The sequence below is a fragment of the Xyrauchen texanus genome, chromosome 3, assembly GCF_025860055.1.
Source record: "Xyrauchen texanus isolate HMW12.3.18 chromosome 3, RBS_HiC_50CHRs, whole genome shotgun sequence".
Lineage (NCBI taxonomy): Eukaryota > Metazoa > Chordata > Actinopteri > Cypriniformes > Catostomidae > Xyrauchen > Xyrauchen texanus.
Window position 1 is genome coordinate 51,396,973 of NC_068278.1, and position 21,102 is coordinate 51,418,074.

The window sequence follows — 21,102 nt, forward strand, 5'->3', positions numbered from 1 at the left end:
ATGCTCTGTTGCCAAGATAGCATGTCCTAGCTACAAATTGCTGTGGAATGAAAAGTTAATGAATGTGGCAGCTTTGTGGTGTTTTTAAATACCCCAGCCCCACCACCACCAAAAAACAAACAAACACACTGTTTGCCATCAAACGTACATTTTCTTACCCATGTTCCCATTAGCTCAACCATACAGAATGACTGGCAGCCACCTCATTCTGCTTCAGCCCAGTGCCTTTGACCTATATTACATTAAGGGAATTTATTCTCTCTCTCTCGCTCTCGCCCTCTCTTTATCTGTTTGGGTTTGTGGTTGTGTGATGCAAATGCTCAGCCTTTTTCAGCATGCTTCTAAATGAGAATGCAGTTTGGGCATTAAATGCTTTTTAATTATGGCTTTCTCATGAACTAGATGAAAGTGGGGCATGAAGGGAGAGTGAATTCACATGCCCGCTTATACACGTGTGTGTGTGCTTTTGTTGTGTGTGGCAGAAGTGTATACTGATAGGGAAATCATAAAATCTGTGGTGTCAAATTCACATTGCTGGGAATTCCAATCTGGCTCATTCTGCAGCCACTAGTGTAATGAGAACCTAAAGACTCGATGCTATAAGTTATCTGCTCTGTCAAGTACAGGCCTGGCTCAGCTATCCATGACATATTCCCACCTGGGATTTCAGTTTATATTATCTTTTAATATAAAAATCAAACTGCCTTCAAAAAAAGTACGGTGATGGTAGTATATTAATATCATTGTACTGTGATTGGCATATTCATGTGCCTTGGTATGTACATTGTGTTCTCCAAGGAGCTTCAAAGAATAACATGGTACTACAATGAGCGTTTCATGCACAATCTTACATTGGTTATTATGCCTTTAACAGTTTTACTGTTCAAGCTTAAACCGATTGGCACTTTGTGCATTACCCCCAATTTTGCGATGCATGAAATTGCATTTACTGCCGTTGTGTGCATGACTGTTTACATTTTGACGTCAAAAGCAGAGATTATTTCACATCATATCCTGATTATTTCACATCTCATGTAAACTTCTTGTGTTGTCGTCTTATTATTATTATTATTTTTATTTTTAATAAGAAGCAGATTTTTTTGGAAGTTATCAGCTTAAACTTCAACTCTGCAGACCTGCCAGCGGGTCCAAAAGGGGGCGGTATGTTGCGAAAATGTTTACACTTAAAATGTTCATGTCTCCGAATACATAAAGCATGTGGAGTATCATTTGAAAGCTTAGAATATGAACTTTTCAGAATCATCACCATCTACAAGGGGGCGGTGGGTGGTAGAGCGGGTCTGCTACCAATCACAGGATTGGTGGTTCGATTCCCGGCCCACACAACTCCACATGCCGAAGTGTCCTTGGGCAAGACACGGAACCCGAAGTTGCCCCCAATGGCAGGCTAGCGCCTTGCATGGCAGCTCTGTCGTGTGTGAATGTGAGTGTGGATGGGTGTAAGGTTAAAAAAGCGCTATATAAGTTTGGACCATTTACCATTACATTTGTTACATAAAATAACAGCATAAGGACTGAAAACACTTATCACATATCGGCACCACCTAGAGTGAATATAAAAGAGTGAAATGGTAATGTGAACAAAGTCTTTCAAATGGCACTTTAATAGACAAAACATATATAAAATGAAAGCTCTCATTCTCATGAATTCAACTCTATAAAGTTTATTTTGATGCCCTAATACCACAGTTTGAAAGATTTTCAGAAGAATCACAATGGGTAATATGATATTTATAAGACATCAAAAACTAACTCTTTTAAAATCTCTTTATCTTATGCTGCTGTAAGCCCCAAACAGCTATTGTTTTTTTTATTTATTTCTGCTTTTACCTTAAGTTAGCAATTTTTTACTTGTCTGTAAGCTTGCTTAAGTAATCCATTGTTATATCTAAGATGTCCAGAACATAATATGCGGTCCAGCAGAAAATGCATTCTAAGCAAATCAAAAATATGTTATCGACTATTGATGATAAAATGTTATACATCATCGCAAAGGAGAGGATATCAGCTTTCTAATGACACCTAGATTGAGCTTAAAGAACCAGTGTAGTTGTTGTCAGAGTTTTCACTTCTTTAGAAGACTTGCTTCTGAATGAATTGAACTGTTCGAAATGGTATGACTGCACAACATAAGTGTTAAATATCTATAAATAGATCTAAAGTGTCTGCTATGTTGTTAGTAAAGGAATCACAATATATCAATATTTGATTATATTGGCACAGCCATTGTATTACCATGTTCAAAATAGCATGGCATTACCATGGTATCCTGTCCAAAAGCAATTGTAGAACATAGTTTTAGTTTTTTGTACTACAGCCTGAGTTTTCTCTCTCTCTCTCTCTCCACCCCTCCTTTTTAGTATTCTATTTCATTTTATATATTATATCAATATTTATATTGTTGGCAAATGCATTATTACAACAGAACTGCAAACCTTAGCCCATTATAACGTACTTTCAATAAAGAAAGTGTTTTCCTCTGGTTAGTCGAGCATAATGTTCATTTTCTCTTGCATGTTGCTCAAACTGTTATCTTATCTCCCAAGGCATGGAGCTGCAACCCACGGGCCCAAACTACAGCTGTAAACAGACTCACAGATGCCTGTTAAAATAGAACATACTTCTACTGAGAAATTCATATTACTGACACTTTGTTTTTGTTTTTTTATTTATTGCCCATCTCTGCATGCAGTATATTAGTTATGATGGATATTACGTCAAAAAGAATCAAGTAACATGTTATTATCAGCACAAATTGACATTTATAAACTGGCAGTTGTGGTCTCAGAATAGCTACTGTATGACTTTCTAACTTGTGACATAAATAAGATCATAATTGCAGACGTAATAACGCACTAACTCTCACAGGGGAGAGATGCTACTTAACGTTTGTAATCATATTTAAGGGCTTGGCTGTCCGTTCCTCCAGAGAGACATCAAAATACTTGGACACCTGGCACTTAGCTTTGCTTTATTCAAAGTGATTTACAGTACATTAAATGAAGGGAGAGCACATGCAGCAACCTAGGGTCAAGCACCTTACTGAAGACTATAATGGTGATGGGGGATCTTTGTAATGCTGTAGATCACAGATCATGCCCCATATATAGGATTTGAACCTGTGAATTTTGTGCTGTAAATTCATGTTTGTAAAGAATAATTTATAAAGCGATGTTTTGCATTCTCTCCTTGTCTAATTTTTACATTCATTCAAAGTGATTGGGACTAAGGTTGTTAAGCTTTAACAAAAATATTTTATATTCCAAGTCCTCTGAAGTTATCCGATAGCTTTGTGTGTGGAGCTGACTGAAATTCAAACACGTTATTCCTTGAAAAGCTTCCCCTCTGTTACGAGACTTGCAAGAACCGCTTGGCATCAAATCTGCCACGGCTCTTTGTATGGCTTCAGTAGATTCAGAAGAAATGCACAAATCGTATGGACCATTTTTATGGTGTTTTCATGGTGTTTTATATTTAATTTTCCATGCTTGACAGTGTCCATCCCCATTCTCTTTCATTGTATGGGAAAGAATTGTGAACATTTCTGTCAAGCATCATCTTTTGTGAGATATTAGAACTGACTACACATTGTTCCATGTTGGACAGACAGATGAAGACTTGTAGCATGACTATGCAAAACTCGCTGTAGCTCAATTATAACTGCAGATGTAAACATTCTGACTGACTGGTTTAAATGATTGTTCCATTGATTTAAAAAAAAACATGCCCTATTTAGTCATTTCAGAGCAAAGACATAAGTTACTGTGTGTGTGTGTGTGTGTGTATGTGTGTATATATATATATATATATATATGAGTCAAAAGGCTTTAAATTATTGAAAAAAAAAAAAAAACATTCTGGCCCAGCCCTTGGCCCAAACCATCTACATCTGTCACTGTTTAAAGGTCTCTCTATCTTCTCCTCTCTGTTTCTGAATGTGTGTTTAAGAATGAGTGACACAGCCCTGTATGCTGTATGAAGGAGAGTTATTGCAGTGTTTGATGATGTTGCTCTAAATAGAGTTGTCCGTGTGAAGAAGCAACCGATCGAACTGAATCAAAGCAGTCAGGCAGGAGAACCCAGCTTTTTCTAGTCTTGGCCTGCTCCAGATTGGTCTCTCTCACGCTCTCTCCCACGGCCCTTCTCTCTTTCTATATCTCTCTATCCCCTATCCTTGGTCAGCCATGAGCAAAACTGTCTGCTGAGTCACAAACAGAAAGAGGCAGAGAGAGCGGATGCTAACTTGAGGGGTGCCCTGGGAAATGGAGAGGAGGTTGTTTTTTGACCCTCTTTTCTCTCTCTTTCTATTCCCCCTCTTGCTCTTAGCTTTAAAATATGTTCTAATATTTTGCACCTTTTTTATGTGTATGCAATTGTTTCCCAATTTTGAGCTGCTGGAGATGCTAAGCTATATCTGTTGTCATTTAAATATTCTGTCTTACAGATAATGTCTTGCCTCCAATTCCAAAAAAGTTGGGACAGTATGATAAATGCTAATAAAAACAAAAAGGAGTTATTGGTAAACTATTTTCACCCTTTGCTATGCTATGCTGTGTGTGTGTGTGTGTGTGTGTGTATATATATATATATATATATATATATATATATATATATATATATATATATATATATATATATATATATATATATATATATACTAACAATTTGACGAGATTTTAATCAGGTGAGGCAATTGTGTCATACAGTCTAGTCCTTCAAAAGAAAGGATCATTTGAGACTTGTCAATTTGCCAACAGATGCTTTAGCACGTAATCCAGCACTTTGAAAATAATCTTCCCCAAAGACAAATTGGAAGGATGTTGGGCATTTCACCCTCTACATTGCACAATATAGTTTAAAGCAATCTGGTCAAATTTCAGTGTGTAAAGGGCAAGACAAAAACCACTTCTGAATGCACTTGAACTCTGATCCCTCAGACGTCACTGTCTTGAACATCATTCATCTGTAATGGATATCATGAACATGGGCTTGGAATTACTTTAGTAAACCTTGTTAGTCAACACCATTTGATGCTGCATCAACAGATGCAAGTTAAGACTTTACTATGTAAAGGACAAGCCATAAATCAACACTCTCCAGAAGCACTGCTGACTTCTCTGCGCTCCGTCTCATTTTAGATGGAAAGTAGAACAGTGGAACCGTGTTTTTTCGTCTGATGAGTCCACATTTAAATTTTTATTTTTTTTAGAAACACAGCCGTTGTGTTCTCTGTGCCAAAGAGGAAAAGGACCATCTAAGCTGTTATCAGCATCATGTCCAAAAGCCAGTGTCTGTTTTGTCCAGGCATGTGTTAGTGCCCATGGCATGGGTAACTCACACATCTGTGAGGGCACCATTAATGCAGATAGATATGTAAACATTTTGGAGCAGCATATACTGCTATCCAACACTGTCTTTTCAAGGGACGTCCCGGCAACTGTTGAGAATCTCCAGTTGAGAATGTGTGATGCATTATGAAGTGCACAATACGGCAACGAAGACCTGCATAATGGATGAATGGGGGAAAATTCCACTTTCTAAACTTAAACTTGTCTTCAGTGCCTAAAATCTTAAGTGTTCTTAGAATCCGAATTATCTGATTTGAAATGACTGTACATTTAAAAAAAACTTAAATGAAATTCAAGGTAAAACATCATATCATGTGTAGTAGTAGTGCTTTCAATATAGCAAAGTGTGAATATAATTTACAAATCACTCCCTTTATCTTTTTTTTATGTAAGCATTTTTCATACGTTCCCAACTTTTTCAGAATTGGGGTTGTATTTGATTTCTGTTTAAAGGAGCCATTTTCTTTTGGGGCATTTAATTTTTCCCTTTGAAGTCATATGTTATTTTCTTGAACCAAAACCAGTCATAATTTACCCCACTCTGGGATTTAAAATAAAATGTGACGTTTTTCGCATAAAACGTGACATCTTCGCTTCTGTATCTTTGACGACTTTGCGTTAATGACCTCTATAATGATTGGCAATTTGGCTAATTGGAGATCTATGCATCTCCAACCCTTTTGTGATTGTTTATTAAATATTTTGGCTAATTTGATAATCTTTCAGCTATTAATAGGAGTGTAGTACCCCCATTTCTTTCTTTTGATTTTGGAGTAAAATATAAGCAATCTTTACAATCCCAGTTTAGAAATTATATTTTGCATATAGAGAATGAAGCCTGTTTTTATGGCTGCTAAGATTTTTTAGATTGTGATATAATTTTCATGACAGTTAAACAAATTTTACCACCAATTCTCATTACCGCAGTGTGAAAAAGAGATATTATTGTAATTGTAAAGTTTTTATACATCGTAGTTGTACTCCCTTGGTACTTCCATTTTCACTGATTTAAAAAAGTTATATATTTTACTGTAATACAGTAATTAGTATTACGGTAATGAGAATTATCATTGAAAACAATGGGAATAGTAAAACTAAAATGGGTAGGGTGTAAAACAATGTATAATTCATTTTCTTTATGCGAAATATAAACGTCCCCTTCATAACATCTTGAATGACCCGTTTTTGGATCAAAATGGTGAACGATCTAGGTGGACTGCGTTTGCATAGTGAACGTTGGAGTACATTTGTGTATCAAACGTACAAATGAGCGAGGAAAATCTGCATTTCGATGAGACATGACCGCTTAAAATATTTAAAAATATGCTGCAGTCATTGATGTTACTGAAATTGTGTTTTGAATTTCACATGTACGACGGTTATACTTTTGAACAGATGTGCCTGTAAAGTATTGATAAATATTAATCCCTGAGCCTAATGATGAGACTGTGTTATTCATTCATCTGTCATGATGAATGGCAGCACTGATGACTGCACAGCTCGTTATAGTACTGATTAAAGGGGCTTGGTCTTAAGAAATTATCTGTGTTCTGCTTACAACTCACATCAAAGACAGTCATCTGGGGAGTGAATTAAACATCAGTCTCTCTCTCAGATGACGTACACATGTTGCTTTTCACACATTCACTCACACAACTTCATTCCTGAAGTCATGTTTAAGTTTGACCAGAGCTTGAATATTCAAAACTCATGCTGATTTTTGCTAGACCTCGTCATCTTAAAGGGAAAGTTCACCCAAAAGAAAAACATCTTATTTATTACAATTTTAACCAAGATTTATTAATGTTATAAAACAATTATTCATTAACAAATCCATTATGCATAATGAATTAACAATGTTAATTGATAGAACCTCACTGTTAGCTATTATCATACTATTTTAGAATTACTTTTTCCGTGATATACCATTTTGGTCTTAACATCCACCTGTAGTGCCTGGTTGTACGCATGCTTGTGTGATTTCACATATTTGTGGAGACTCCTCCATATGTGGGAGGTCTGTGGTTTAGGGGCCATACATCGGCACACTGATCTAGAGTGCTTCTCTCACCCGCATGTCGAACATATGTTTTATTTAGCATCTCACACACATACGGACACGTGCACATTCACAGATAAATTAGTAATGCCTACAGCTTTCCACTGGGACATGACGTTAAGAAACGAGAAGAGTTATATAGGGGAAAAGTCGGAGTGCATGTAATGAAGTCTCTCTCATGCTTTCATACATGCACATGGAGTGTCTCCCCATTTCACCCCTCCTCTAATCTGGCTAAGCCTGATCGTTAATCTCCCAAACTCAGCACAATGCAGCTTTAGATTTACAGTTATTCCTACACTGCAAAGAATAATTTTCTTAATCTGTATTTAGTCTTGTTTTCCAGTAAAATATCTAAACATCCTTGAAAGCATAACTTTTTTCAATTAATATCTTAATAGTTTTAATATCTTATGCAATTTTGCTTCTTGGATAAATTGAGCTATTTATTTTTATTTATTTTTCAATTTAAGCCTAAACCTCACAAATGTTTTTTTTTTTTTTTTTTGGGATTTGTTTTAAACAAACCATAAACATATTTTAAAAAATGTATGACATTTTTGCTTCTGATTTAGTTTGCATTTAATGTTTTGATATTTTTCTTTACTGGAAGAAATCGAACCCGGGTTCTCCACACGAAAAAAGCCATTGTTACCCCTGCACCACTGCAGCGACACTAGGGGTGCAGTTTTTCTAAAAATTTTAACTTTCGTTTGTTTTTTTTTAAACCAATGTTCCAAATAACCAGTATGGATATGTTGTTACATGGACTGATTTTCTCTCTCTTGCGCTCTCTCTCGATCTCTCTTGGGCTCTTACAACCTGTTGGTTCTGTGTTGCATCATTTCACCTCCTCTGCTCCCGTCTAATCTCATCCTGTAGTGGGACTCCTGCTCCAGTTGCTGCCATCTAATTGGATGCAGATCTTTGGATCTCTGCCTATTAGGATCAAGGAAAATGCTTTCATATTCAGAGTAACCATTTAAAGCAAAGTTAGAAGGCAGCAACTGAACTCATGAGTTGGAAAATGACAAGCAGAAAAAGAAGAGACATGCAGATAAGTTGACGGACATGATGCAACTTTAAGACATTGTGCTGTCTGTTGCTAGTGGAACAAGTCAACCAATCACGACCAGCCTTGAGTAAATAATGGATGTTTATTAACTTCACACATAGCTTACTGTGTCAAGACATGCTCCTGGATCAAAATAATTTGTTGGTCCTGGAAAACTTAATGTTTAACCAACATAGTCCAGATGCCAACTCTAACCCTAACACCATTTCCTAACCTGACAAGTGATGGGATATTCTGTTGTTCGCTTGTTTTCTATTTCTATAGGGTCATGGGTCATGAATGGACAAGCCCTACTCTGTCAAATCCAATTCAGCTTCAATCTCACATGCTTTTTTAAATGTGTTTTTGACTGCAGAGAAACGCTTGTATCAGAGTTTGTGCTTATTTAGATGACCTGCTTCATTATTGAATTCTTGGAACGATAAGAATACATAAATGAATGAATAAAAATATTGATTCAGGGATCTAAATTGTCAAAACAGTGTTGTAATATACAGTGTTGCTTTGTATAACAGTTCTGTTAAATAAAAATAATAAATGCTCAAGGACATTGGTCTTGTGGACTTCAGTTAGAGAGGCTTAGTCTTGAAGAGGCAGTTTTACAGAAAGAAAATCATTAGCTCAACAATGAATTGACCAAATAGGCCATACCAAGCATTGCGCAATAAAGTCAAGTGTAAATGGCTCATAGCAGCCTACAAGCGTATTGTCCATTCTCTACGCAATGAAGTGTTAAGTTCATGTCCCTTTGTGATTGCATTTAAGCCGTCTTCTCGGTGGCCTAATAAATTATGTGTAGCGAATGCATTTAGTTATTGCATTGTGCAGAAATCTGTACGTTGTTTTTAGATGACTGCATGAACTCTGATTCACCTTTATGCCAATTAAACGGTTTAACTGTCAATTCCAGAAACGGCTTTACTTGTACGGACAGCAAAGCTTTATCTACCTTTTGAGCTTAGCTATCCACGAGCTCTAGTGCACAAGAGCATGCTAATAGATTTCTGCAGTATTCAGTAATTAAATATTCCAGGGCATGGTGAACGTGTGATTTCACACACTTGGTCAGTGGACAAAGTCACCACACAAGCAGTCCTTCTGGCAGAGAGACTTCGTTTTTAGATCGGATAAAACAACGAAAAGTGAGTTTGGCAAAAAAGGGTGTTGTTCCATTCTTGTATAGCACCTGAGGATAACCAAAGTAATCATCCAGTTGGCCTTGGGTGATGTTAGATCTCTTAGTCCAAGCCAATTGCAGTGACATCGTTGCAAATGGCAGTCATGCTGGTGTGGAATATTGGTTAAATCAAATGGTTGTTAGTTTGAACCCCAGAAGGCAGAAACCACGAACTGTTACTATTGCACCAATCAGCAAGACACCTATGGCTGTTCACACCTAGTTCAACGTCTTGTATTTGAACTTCAATTCGATTTACTTTACCCTGCCCCTGGAAGTCTCCTGCATCATTCAATTAAATAAATAACCGTCCAGTCTGCCGAAGTTGCAAGCATTTAGCACAAAAACTATTGATGATTCTCACTTCACGCTTATAGTTTTAAGTCAAATATTTCAACTCTGGTCGGGCAGCCACAAACAGTCTAGTCTCAATTGGCCAATCTGAAAAATCTACATTCGCACATGGTTGGCATTCCACACAGCCCCTGTGCAACTGTCCATTTAGAATGAATGACTTTTGGTCTCTTGTCTGTCGTTTGTCGCATACAGTGAAACAAAGGCTTGAAAAATGCATAATACGATTAAGGATGCAACTAATGATTATTTTGATAATCGACGACTAATCTAATGATCATTAGAACGATTATTCAACTATTCGGTTGATTTTTGCAACGATTAATCATTAGCTCTTAACCATCAATTCTGCTTGTGCCTAGACTTAAAAGGTTGTATGAAACGTGCTTGCTAACATTAAAGAGGACAAAATCATCTTTTTAAAAATATCTCTAAATGACATTCACTGAGTTCCAGGGAAGTTTAATTCAGAAAACATTCACTGCAAAATAAACTATTGTGATCAAGATTTTGTCTTGTTTTCCACATTTTCTCTAAAAGCAAGGCTAAATATCTTATGTTGCCTTTCAGGTAATTGTGTGTATGTGTATGTGACCTGTTCTGTCTAAGGAAGGAATATGTCCATTTTCATATGTATGAATTTGTTTTACAAATTATTTTGTATGAAAATAAATTAATTATTGGGGTTGTTTTGTGTTGAAGAACAATCATTATTTTCCCAATAATTTCTCCAATAGTGGTCAAGAAAGCATTTTGCTTTGCCCTGGTTGTGCACATAGTGTATATAAATCAAGTTTGATTGACCTCTTGATTGTAACCAGCTAACATTTACCATGATAATGATGGCAGTATCAAAATTTCTTTGTTATGAATGACAGATACCCCAATATTTTTGAAACGCACAGCTGTGATGAGCTTAATAAACAGATCACATAGGGTCGTGGTTGTTGAAATGGGTGATGCAGCCTAGTGGTGAACTAGCATGATCCCTTAAGCAAGATACTTGTTTACTGTAAGTTACTTACAGTAATCAGCTAATTTGCAAATGAGTAATTAATTCACATTTGTCTGCTGATGACCCATACTTGACCCTGATATTCAGCTGAGCTTTAATATGTTTGTTTTCTGTGTTTTGTTTTCTTATCCTCCAGGCAAAGCAGGTAAATGCCGGGCCTGCTGAATGAAGGCGAGCAGAAGCACGTGGACATCAGAGGTTCTGTCTAGCTTATGATGCCGTCGTCCACTCGGAAGGGAGGACCGATAGGACCGATAGACCCGGAGTTGGCCAACCTCTTTTTTAAAGATGACCCGGAAGAAGTCTTCTGTGACCTACATGAGATCGGCCATGGGAGTTTCGGCGCGGTGTACTTTGTGAGTATTAAAATCAAACAATGCTGTTGTCTTTTTCAGGAGCATGTTACCAGAATGGTGTAAACTCCATCCAACAGCGGTGATGACTCATTGTAATATTTGAATACTGAATTGTGATCTGACTTTATCATGCATCCGGATTTCTTACAGTGCAAGAAAAAGTATGTGAACCCTTTGGAATCTCCTGCATTTATGCATAACTTTTTCTTAAAATCTGGTTTGATCTTCAAAGTTAATTAACTATATATGAACAAACACAATCTGTTTTAACTAATAACACACATTCTTTTATTGTTCTTGTACATATATTGAATACATCATTCAAAAATTCAGTGTTGGTTGTGAAAATGTATGTGAACGCATGGGCTAATTACGTCAACAAAAGCTAATTAGTGTGAGGAGTTGGCAAACCTGGCATCCAGTTAATGAAATGAGATTGGAGGTGTGGGTTAGAGCTACTTTCACTTATAAAAAGCTCTCAAACATTGAGTTTGCTATTGTCAAGAAGCATCCGCTGACGTGGACCATGCCTTGCAAAAAATTAGATCTCAGACCCTATGATCAAGAATTGTTGCTTTGCATAAAGCTGAAAATGGTTACAAAGTTATCGCTTTGATTTTCAAACAAGTTGTCTATAAATGGAGATGATTTAGTACTGCGTCTACTCACCATAGAAGTGGAAGTCCAAGGGGTTTATTTTGCAATAATGGCAATATTAATTTCTACTTCAAATTTTATATACATTTCAAGAGACTGTTATTCAATTATATTATTATGACAAGAAAGAGACTACAGAGAGATACAAGCGACATGAAACTAGTACAGCTAGTTAGGAAATCAGTTGCACTGATAACTGACTCAAACAACAGTCAGTTAAACATATCAGTGGGTGTCATACAAAATATTTCACTGCAAAATTCTTATTGACCAATCGGAATCATGTATTCCAGAAAGCTGCATTATAATGCAAAATTAATTGTAAATTAGTGTCTCAGTCAATCTTTCTCCCTCTAGCAATATTTGGGTTTACAACTTTTCAAACTTATCTTTAATGAACTTATTTTGCTGCATTGTGAACACTAGTTTTAGATATTGATCTATTTAACCAGGCATTGATGTTGTTTTTGGACTACGTTCTTATGATATTTTTTGTTTCTTCCCATTTCTGTAGAGGACGAAAGAAACTAGGGATGGCTCTGATACCTGTATCGACTCTGATACTAACGTTTTTAGATGATGTGGTATCAGTCGACGAGCCCGATACTGTGTGTTAGTCACGTTCGTTACTGTCAAGCTCCAAAAATGACATGGAAACCATAAAACACCCATTAAAGTAGTTCATATGACTTATTTTATTCAAAGCCACCTTGAAGATGTGCGATATCTCTTTGAATCACAAAAGGCTGTGTTTAGTAAGTAAATGTATAAAATGCACACGCAGAGAATTAATCATCAGCGTAGTGAATGGCACTGCTCTGTTGACACACACACACACACTCTCATGGCTTTTTTTAGCCTTCACGCAATGCGAAATATTTGAGCGCTACTGACTAGCGAAATATTTGAGCGCTACTGACTAGGGAAATATTTGAGTGCTACTGACTAGCGAAATATTTGAGCGGTACTGACTAGCGAAATATTTGAGTGCTACTGACTAACAACATCTCGGATGTAGATGTTCAATCATTCTGTTCACTTATAATATGCATTTAGAATGGCACCGGAGGTGTATTTTACCAGAATTTGAATAAGAAGCGAATTAAACTACTGTGAACGTGCCTACAAACAGACACACACAGGACTTCCTGGAGAGTTCAGAATGTCAAAATAAGAGGGTTTTAAAGTTAAAGGTGCACAATTGAGAATATTACTGTTGTATTTAAAATTCGAAATGTTAATAATAGTAATGATATTAATAATCATAATAATTTAATATTATTGTTTGTTTACAAATTAAAACAATATATGTTGAATGGGTTCTAAAAATAACTGTGAATGAAATGTGAACAGATCTCTAAACTAAACTGAACAAAAAATTTATCTGAATGCTTTAAAATCCAGATGCAAAATTTTAAAAACACAGACTGGAATGACTGATCATTTTTCTGCTACACTATCCAGTAGACAAGTTAACAATAACGTTTTTCTTAATAAGCTATACATTTATATTGAAATAATGTGAAGTTAGAGGTTTGTGTTTCTTTATATATTAAAGAGTACTCCCAATTAGTTCCACAAATAATGTAAAGAATATTCTAAACTGATAAAAAAAAAAAAAAAAAACGCAACACTGGTATCGGATCGGTATCGGCCAATACTGAGATTTCAGATATCGGAATCTGATCGGAAGAGAAAAAAGTGGTATTGGTGCATCCTTAAAAGAAACCTAGTTGCAGACATTAAATCGTCAGAGACAAGAATAGCTTTTAATACCCAAGTTCAATTCGATTTTTCTCTCTCATTCATTTTCTGTCATTTCATTTAGTGCTGTGGTTTTGTCAAATATAAGAACGGCAGCCTCATGACAAGTTCTTGTACATTTCTTAATCTGGGTACTAATAGCATAAAGCCTGATTCCAAATCTGTGGCAAGACGGGAATACGTTTTACAAATCCCCCCTTCCACATCTCTCACTCGCTCACTTGCGCGCTCGCTCATGCGCTCTCTCTCTCTCTCTCTCTCTCTCTCTCTCTCTCTCGCTATCTCTCATGGATTGCACATCCAGATGTAGGGCTGGTCTCCAGGGGTAAGAATAACTAGGAGACGCTGCTCTTAAGACAGATGTTCACTGTTTAAATGCGATGGCCAGCTGGCCCCATTAAGCAGACAGACCAAGACACTGACATCACTGATGTCTGCCATTAACACTTCTTTCCAGTGGCGTCTCGGGGCCATTATTTTGTGTGAGGCACAATCAATCACTTAATCAATTATTTGACCGATCTTTGAAACATTGACGAATAATTCATTTTGACAGATAAAAAAAAGAAACAAGAAAAACATTTGAACCTTTTTGACTTAACTCTTTGTCCCTCACATTCCCACTGTGCATGTACGCTGTTTATTCCCTGGTATTAATATGCATATTAACTGGTACCATCATCATTTATGCTTGGTATTATGGATCTCTCTTGTGCTTAGATTTTGAGTAGAGGGTATCTGATTTAATGACCGCATACATCAATCATTACTTCAGTGTGTTAATGTATGATAAGCATAAACCGCATAACAAAAAGAAAACTCCCAAAAAGCAGCACATCATTTCAGCCATTTATGCAAGCAGAATTCTATTTTTTTCTGTTATTTTAGTGGAGTAACTGTTAACTAAGCTTCACAAATGTGCTTCTCATGTTACACTGTTTACATCAGGGACTATGAAGTTCTGAAAACTTTTGCATGCGTGTATACACTTTAACCAGCAAAGTTTAAAAACCTCATTTTAGAACTTTGATTTTAGGAGTTTCACACCAGAACTCATTAGTTTTACTGGCCATCGTTGAACGCTTGTTGGACATGCACATGATGTTCTCCAGATCTCCATTGATTAAAATTGAGGACGAAGGACTAGCCCCACACATAAGAAATGCCCATCCATCCATCTTCAACCGCTTATCCGAAGTCGGGTCGTGGGGGCAGCAGCTCCAGCAGGGGGCCCCGAACTTCCCTTTCCTGAGCCAAATTAACCAGCTCTGACTGGGGGACCCCGAGGCATTCCCAGGCCAGTGTGGAGATATAATATCTCCACCTGAGGTTCTTCACTTGGGGAAACACCTCCTTCCCTACCAGGTGTACGCACTCCATCGTTTTCCTGCTGAGAACCATGGCCTCAGATTTAGAGGTGCTAATCCTCATCCCAGCTGCTTCACACTCGACTGCCAAGCAATCCAGTGAGAGCTGAAGGTTATGGACCGATGATGACATGAAGACCACATCATCTGCAGAAAGCAGCGAAATGTACCATATTCCATAGGAAATGTGAACGAATAAATGGCTTTTACGCAGCATACGTTAATAATAGAATTTCTCAAAAGAATATATACTTCTTGTATAACATAGGACATAAAAAATTAAGAAAATATATTATTTCTTAAAATACAATTATGATGATGCCATGCAATTTGCACAAAAGCGCCACCACTGGTGGAGCATAGCCCCACTAGCCCCTAATGTAGAGACGCAGCTGCTGCTTTCAGTAATTACAATTCATCAACTATTGTAACATTCATGTTACAAAAGCTTGTAGGATAGTAAAGAAGTGACAGAAACAAATGCAGAGAATGACCCGGGCTGATTTTGAACTTGGGTCACTTGGACATAATTGCCGCTGCGCAACATGCATTACCCACCATGCCACATCTTTGTTGAAAGCGTATAGATATTAAGACTGTATATCACCTACCACCTCACGATACGTATTGCAATACATATACATGATACACCACAATGTCAACATTGGATCGCGAATGAAACTGTGCCAAAGGTGTGCGAGAGACCAAGCATGTCAGCGAGAGATTAGATATGACTGAGAAACACAGATCACTTATTTAGACAACCTGCTGCTTCATTGTTGAAATGTTGTACATTATCAATACACACAATAATCAATAAAAAATATTGATACAGGGATCTAAAGTATCGATTAAAAAAAAAGTATCATGATGTGTATCAGCACAGCCCTAATTGGTATGATTTTGTCCATTTATACTGTATCAGATAACAACCATAACAAAAAGAATATTTTTCTGTAGTCAAAATAATTTATCTCTAGCAGTCAAAATTAGTGTATCGCTGATTTTCCAGTTCGAAGAGTCCTTGTGTTTTTTGTTTTTTTTGTCATTTGCTGATTCTGAAAATAAAATATAACTCTTATCTAATCTGCTGTGCTTTCCTGCAGGCCCGAAACTCCTACTCCAACGAGGTGGTGGCCATTAAGAAGATGTCCTACAACGGCAAACAGACCACTGAGGTGAGGCACAAACTCTGCTGTTGTCATTTCTGACAACTCTGAATAAATAAACATTCTTCTTTCTGCTTGCTTGGTTTCTGTGTTAACAACACATTTCAGATTAATGTGTATGTGTCTGGGTTTCCCTGTTTAGAAGTGGCAGGACATCATTAAAGAGGTGAAGTTTTTAGAACAGCTACGTCATCCAAACACCATTGAATACAAAGGCTGCTACTTGAAGGACAACACAGCATGGGTTAGTACTAACATTGAGAAGGATACAATAGTCATAGTTGTAATAAAAAATACAGAATACCTATTTCAATAGGGATAGAACAGTAACACATCTGAAATTGTTATGTTTACCCATCTGAACATTTTTGAGAACTAAAATGGCAAGAATTCCCTGGGGTGACTGCCTGTGTTTCATGGCAATCTTTTCGTCTTACTTTTCAGCTTGTGATGGAGTATTGTCTGGGCTCTGCTTCAGACTTGTTAGAGGGTGAGTACTATACATGTGACACACACTACACACTCAAGTATGCCAGCACAGCACAAACATATACACAGTAAGCATTCACACAGAGACAGAGTAATTGTTTGAGCTGTCATGTGTTTTTTGAGTCTGGGTTGAAGGCCTTTATTTAACCGCATCTTAGATGCATTATAAAGCCCATTGTGTTTTATTCCAGTGTCACTACAAAACTGCCATTTGCTTCTCTGTTTTTGTTTCCTTCAGACATAGTCATGGCAACACGCACAGTTTTAATGATGGACTGTTGTTTTCAATTATCACTGAGCGTGAGTGCGTAAAGAAGAATTCAGAAATCCCAGTTTAACTCACCATTATGTCATTGTATGAGTAATTTAGGGCACTTTCAAGGCTGTTTTCTAACCATGTTCTAAGGCCTTTTTTTATAAGGAGGTACCAAAAGGTGTTGTCTCAGTTCACCAAGCATCAGATTCCTTTTATTTTTTAATTTTTTTTTTCTCGTTTTCGGACACATTTGTTTTTTGATTACGCAGTGTGTACAACAACAAAGTCACACTGTCTTATTCAGAATAGAGCATGAGGTAAGGTGTCATCAAAGCATCTCTCTTTTGATTCTTTGTCCAGTTCACAAAAGACCACTCCAAGAGGTTGAAATTGCTGCCATTACCCACGGTGCCTTGTTAGGACTGGCTTACTTACATTCCCATAACATGATCCACAGGTGAGTAACCATCTGACAGATATCCGATTACTCATTTTCTGCTTACTCAGCATGTGTGCATTTGTATTTGTAAACTTTTAATTGTTTATACTGTAATACATTTAGATTTATGCATTTGGGGGCATTTAATGTGATATACAGCTCTGGAAAATATTAAGAGACCACTGCAAAATTATCAGTTTCTCTGGTTTTACTATTTATAGGTGTGTGTTTGAGTCATATGAAATGTTTTGTTTTATTCTATAAACTACTGATTAGGTGATCACCTGAACCAAATCTTATTTAACAAGGAAAAGCATAAAAACCACTGCTGTGGTCATCACTATACTTTTGCAATAGGACTAGCTGGATGGCAAAAACAATGCTAGTAGTATCTCAAAAGTAATTTGAATAAAAAAAATAACTATTGACCAAGCCAAAAGAGTTGAAAAGAAACGTTTTTGGTGAGGAAAAGAAGGGATCAATTCTGGTTTTACTGGCAGAGGGGATACAGTGATTGTCTGGTTGCTTCCATCCTTAAAGTTTCAAAGACGGCAGTTCATAAGAACAAGGTAGGATGACATCAAGGGACCTAATGAATGGCAAAAGGCAGCTGGGGTGAAGTGCACGGTGAGGAACGTTTGAAACGTGCTCCTTGGGGCATGGCTGAAGTCATGCAAAGCTAGAAAAAAAGCTTTCATCAATGAGAAACAAAGACGAGCCAGGCTGAGGTTTGCAAAAGACCATAAGAATTGGACCATATAGGACTTGTGTAAGGACATCTTCAATTTTCAGCTTTGCTCGACACCTGGTCATCTAATAATTGGACTGAGACCTGGAGAGGCCTACAAGCAACAGTGTCTCGCACCCACTGTGAAATTTGGTAGAGGATCGGTGATGTTCTGGGGGTGCTTTAGCAAGGCTGGAATTGGGCAGATTCATCTTTGTGAAGGACGCATGAATCAAGTCACGTACAAGGTTATCCTGGAAGAAAACTTGCTCCCTTCTGCTCTGACAATGTCCCCAAGGATTGTTTTTTCCGTTAGGAGAATGATCCATGCCACACAGCCAGGTCAATCAAGGTGTGGATGGAAGACCACCTGATCATGATCCTGTCATTGCCAGCCCAATATTCAGACCTGAACTCCATTGAAAACCTCTAGAATGTGATCAAGAGGAAGATGGATGGCCACAAGCATCAAACAAAGCTGAGCTGCTTGAATGTTTGTGCCAGGAGTGGCATAGTTACCCAACAGCAATGTGAAAGACTGGTATTAAGCATGCATGAAAGCTGTGATTTTAAATCCGGAAGAGTTCAGAAATCAATATTTGGTGGAATAACCCTAAGTTAATACATTAGTATTGTGTTTAAGATAGGGTATTGCATGTTTGTCATTGTCGTTACTGTCAATCTCAAATAATTACATAACCTTCAAATCACTATTAATGTAGTCCATATAACTCGGGCATTTTATTCACAGGCTTTGTGCATTGCAAAAGGCTGTGTTTTAATATTAAATATACAGGCAGCACTCGGCATTAACAGCTAAGTAGTCATTGGCACCACGCTTTACTGAACGAGTGCCGCTTTTCCGAAACACACAAACATGCTCAGAGGCTCTTGATGCGCTGATCAATGCAAAATGTGGTCGCCACACACACACACACACACACACACACACACACAAACTCCATCTCAGATGTAGATGATCAATAGTTCGGTCTGCCTATAACATGCATTGAGCGGCTCTGGACAAGCATTTTACCAGATGTTGAATGATAAGCGCATTACACTACTGTGAAATACCCAAGCCATATGTATGGACTAGAATATCATAGAGATATTCCCAAAACCCCCAGAGCACATCACTTCCTGTTTGCTGATGGCACATTACACGAGTGTTTTTAGCTTGCTAGCCTGCTTAGCATTGCTTAATCTTATTCGTTCATCATTTTATACTTTGTCATTTTTACCGCGTGCTTCGGGTTTTTCTCCTTTTCTACGGTTTAATCTGTGTATTAGCGCACCTGTTTCTCTCAGGGTTTTTTTCTTTTTTCCACTTGACTACATCTCGTGTCTCGACTGCATGCATTTGTTTCCTCTACTGTGTTTTATATGGATTATTGAATCAATCTCAAACACCTGCTGATTAGGAACCACATCGATCTCAAACCCTCTCCGCTCAAGAACAACAACAACTGCGGTAAGTCATGGCATCCGCTCATGTTATTGCTTCCAGCATTACATGCCACATTTTTACTATAGCTTATTCTGTCAGCAGTGAGGGGTTTACATATGATAAATGTAAGGAATTAGTCAAGCTGATAGAAGATTGAGTTAGAGACATTCACCGCTAGTGGAGGTTAGTTAAAAAGAGAAGCCGATAGATACTTTTTCGGATGTGGGTAGTACAGTGAGTAACACACACACACACACTGGTTCTGGCTGTCGAGCCCCCCATAGCAGGGCGAATGGGTGACGTCTCGGCGGCATACTCTCTAAGGAAAGCGACACCACTCTCCCGTTCCTGTTAGGGTTTCCAATAAATTCTCCCCAATCAGTGATGCACCCACTGAGAATCATGTTGAAAGAGCCCTAATAATTGGTGATTCTATTGTAATGAACATGGAAATGGAGACTCCAATTGTATTCTTCAAATTGTAATTTTGGCTGGAGGTATTTTGCGGCGCATGGAAGAATAGTGTCTGTAGCTTTTGTAGACAGCATATTTTGGCAAACTCATAGAAAATAACCACAACAGTCCTAGGTGTTTATTCAGTACTGTGGCTAAATTGGTTAGGAATAAAGCATCGGCTGACCAGATATTCAGTCACAGCACAGTAGTAATGACTTCATGAATTTCTTTACTGATAACATTGAAAATATCAGAAATGATAAAATTGGAACTATGCAATCAATTGTCACAGCACCTCAGAAAACAGTGTCTCATAATTTTGCTCATGAGCAACTTCAATCCCTCGCTGTCATAGGCCATAAAGAGCTAACAAAACTAAAAGAATCAAAAGCCACAACATGTATGTTCCAATACCAGCTAAATCATTAAGAGGTATTCCTAGTAATCTCAGAACCTCTTAATATATCCTCGCTATCCTTTGGACATGTCCCAAGAAACTTTAAAATGGCAGTTAACAAACTGCGTCTTAAGAAGCCACAGCTTTGTTCCTAGAGAGTTGGCTAATTACAGACCCATTTCAAATCTACTATTTATGTCGAAAAAGCTAGAAAAGGTAGTGTCCTCCCATCCATGTTCATTTCTACAGAGAAATGGAATGTATGAAGATTTTCAGTCAGGATTAAGGCCCCATCACAGTACAGAGCTTCGAACTTATCAGAGTTTTGAATGACTTTATTTTACCTGATCGTGGCTGCATTTCACTTCTAGTGCTTTTAGATCTTATTGCTGCCTTTGGCACAATAGATCACGACATTCTCTTGAATAGGCTTGAGAATTATGTTGGCATTGGTGGACTTGCGTTATTATGGTTTAGGTCCTATTTATCAGACCACTACCACTTTGTATATATAAACAAGTAATTT

General features: G+C 37.4%; 1 protein-coding gene across 2 annotated transcripts in view; it reads left to right on the forward strand.

Annotated features, from left to right (window-relative positions):
• Positions 1 to 21,102, forward strand: part of taok3a (TAO kinase 3a) — an 86,310-nt gene that overhangs the window by 33,348 nt on the left and 31,860 nt on the right. For both annotated transcript variants that reach the window (XM_052098426.1, XM_052098418.1), the window contains exons 2-6: positions 11,186 to 11,405; positions 16,300 to 16,371; positions 16,505 to 16,606; positions 16,807 to 16,852; positions 17,468 to 17,564. In XM_052098426.1, coding sequence (XP_051954386.1) covers positions 11,262 to 11,405; positions 16,300 to 16,371; positions 16,505 to 16,606; positions 16,807 to 16,852; positions 17,468 to 17,564 — 461 coding nt within the window. In that variant the 5' untranslated portion in view covers positions 11,186 to 11,261. The remainder of the gene's footprint in view (positions 1 to 11,185; positions 11,406 to 16,299; positions 16,372 to 16,504; positions 16,607 to 16,806; positions 16,853 to 17,467; positions 17,565 to 21,102) is intronic.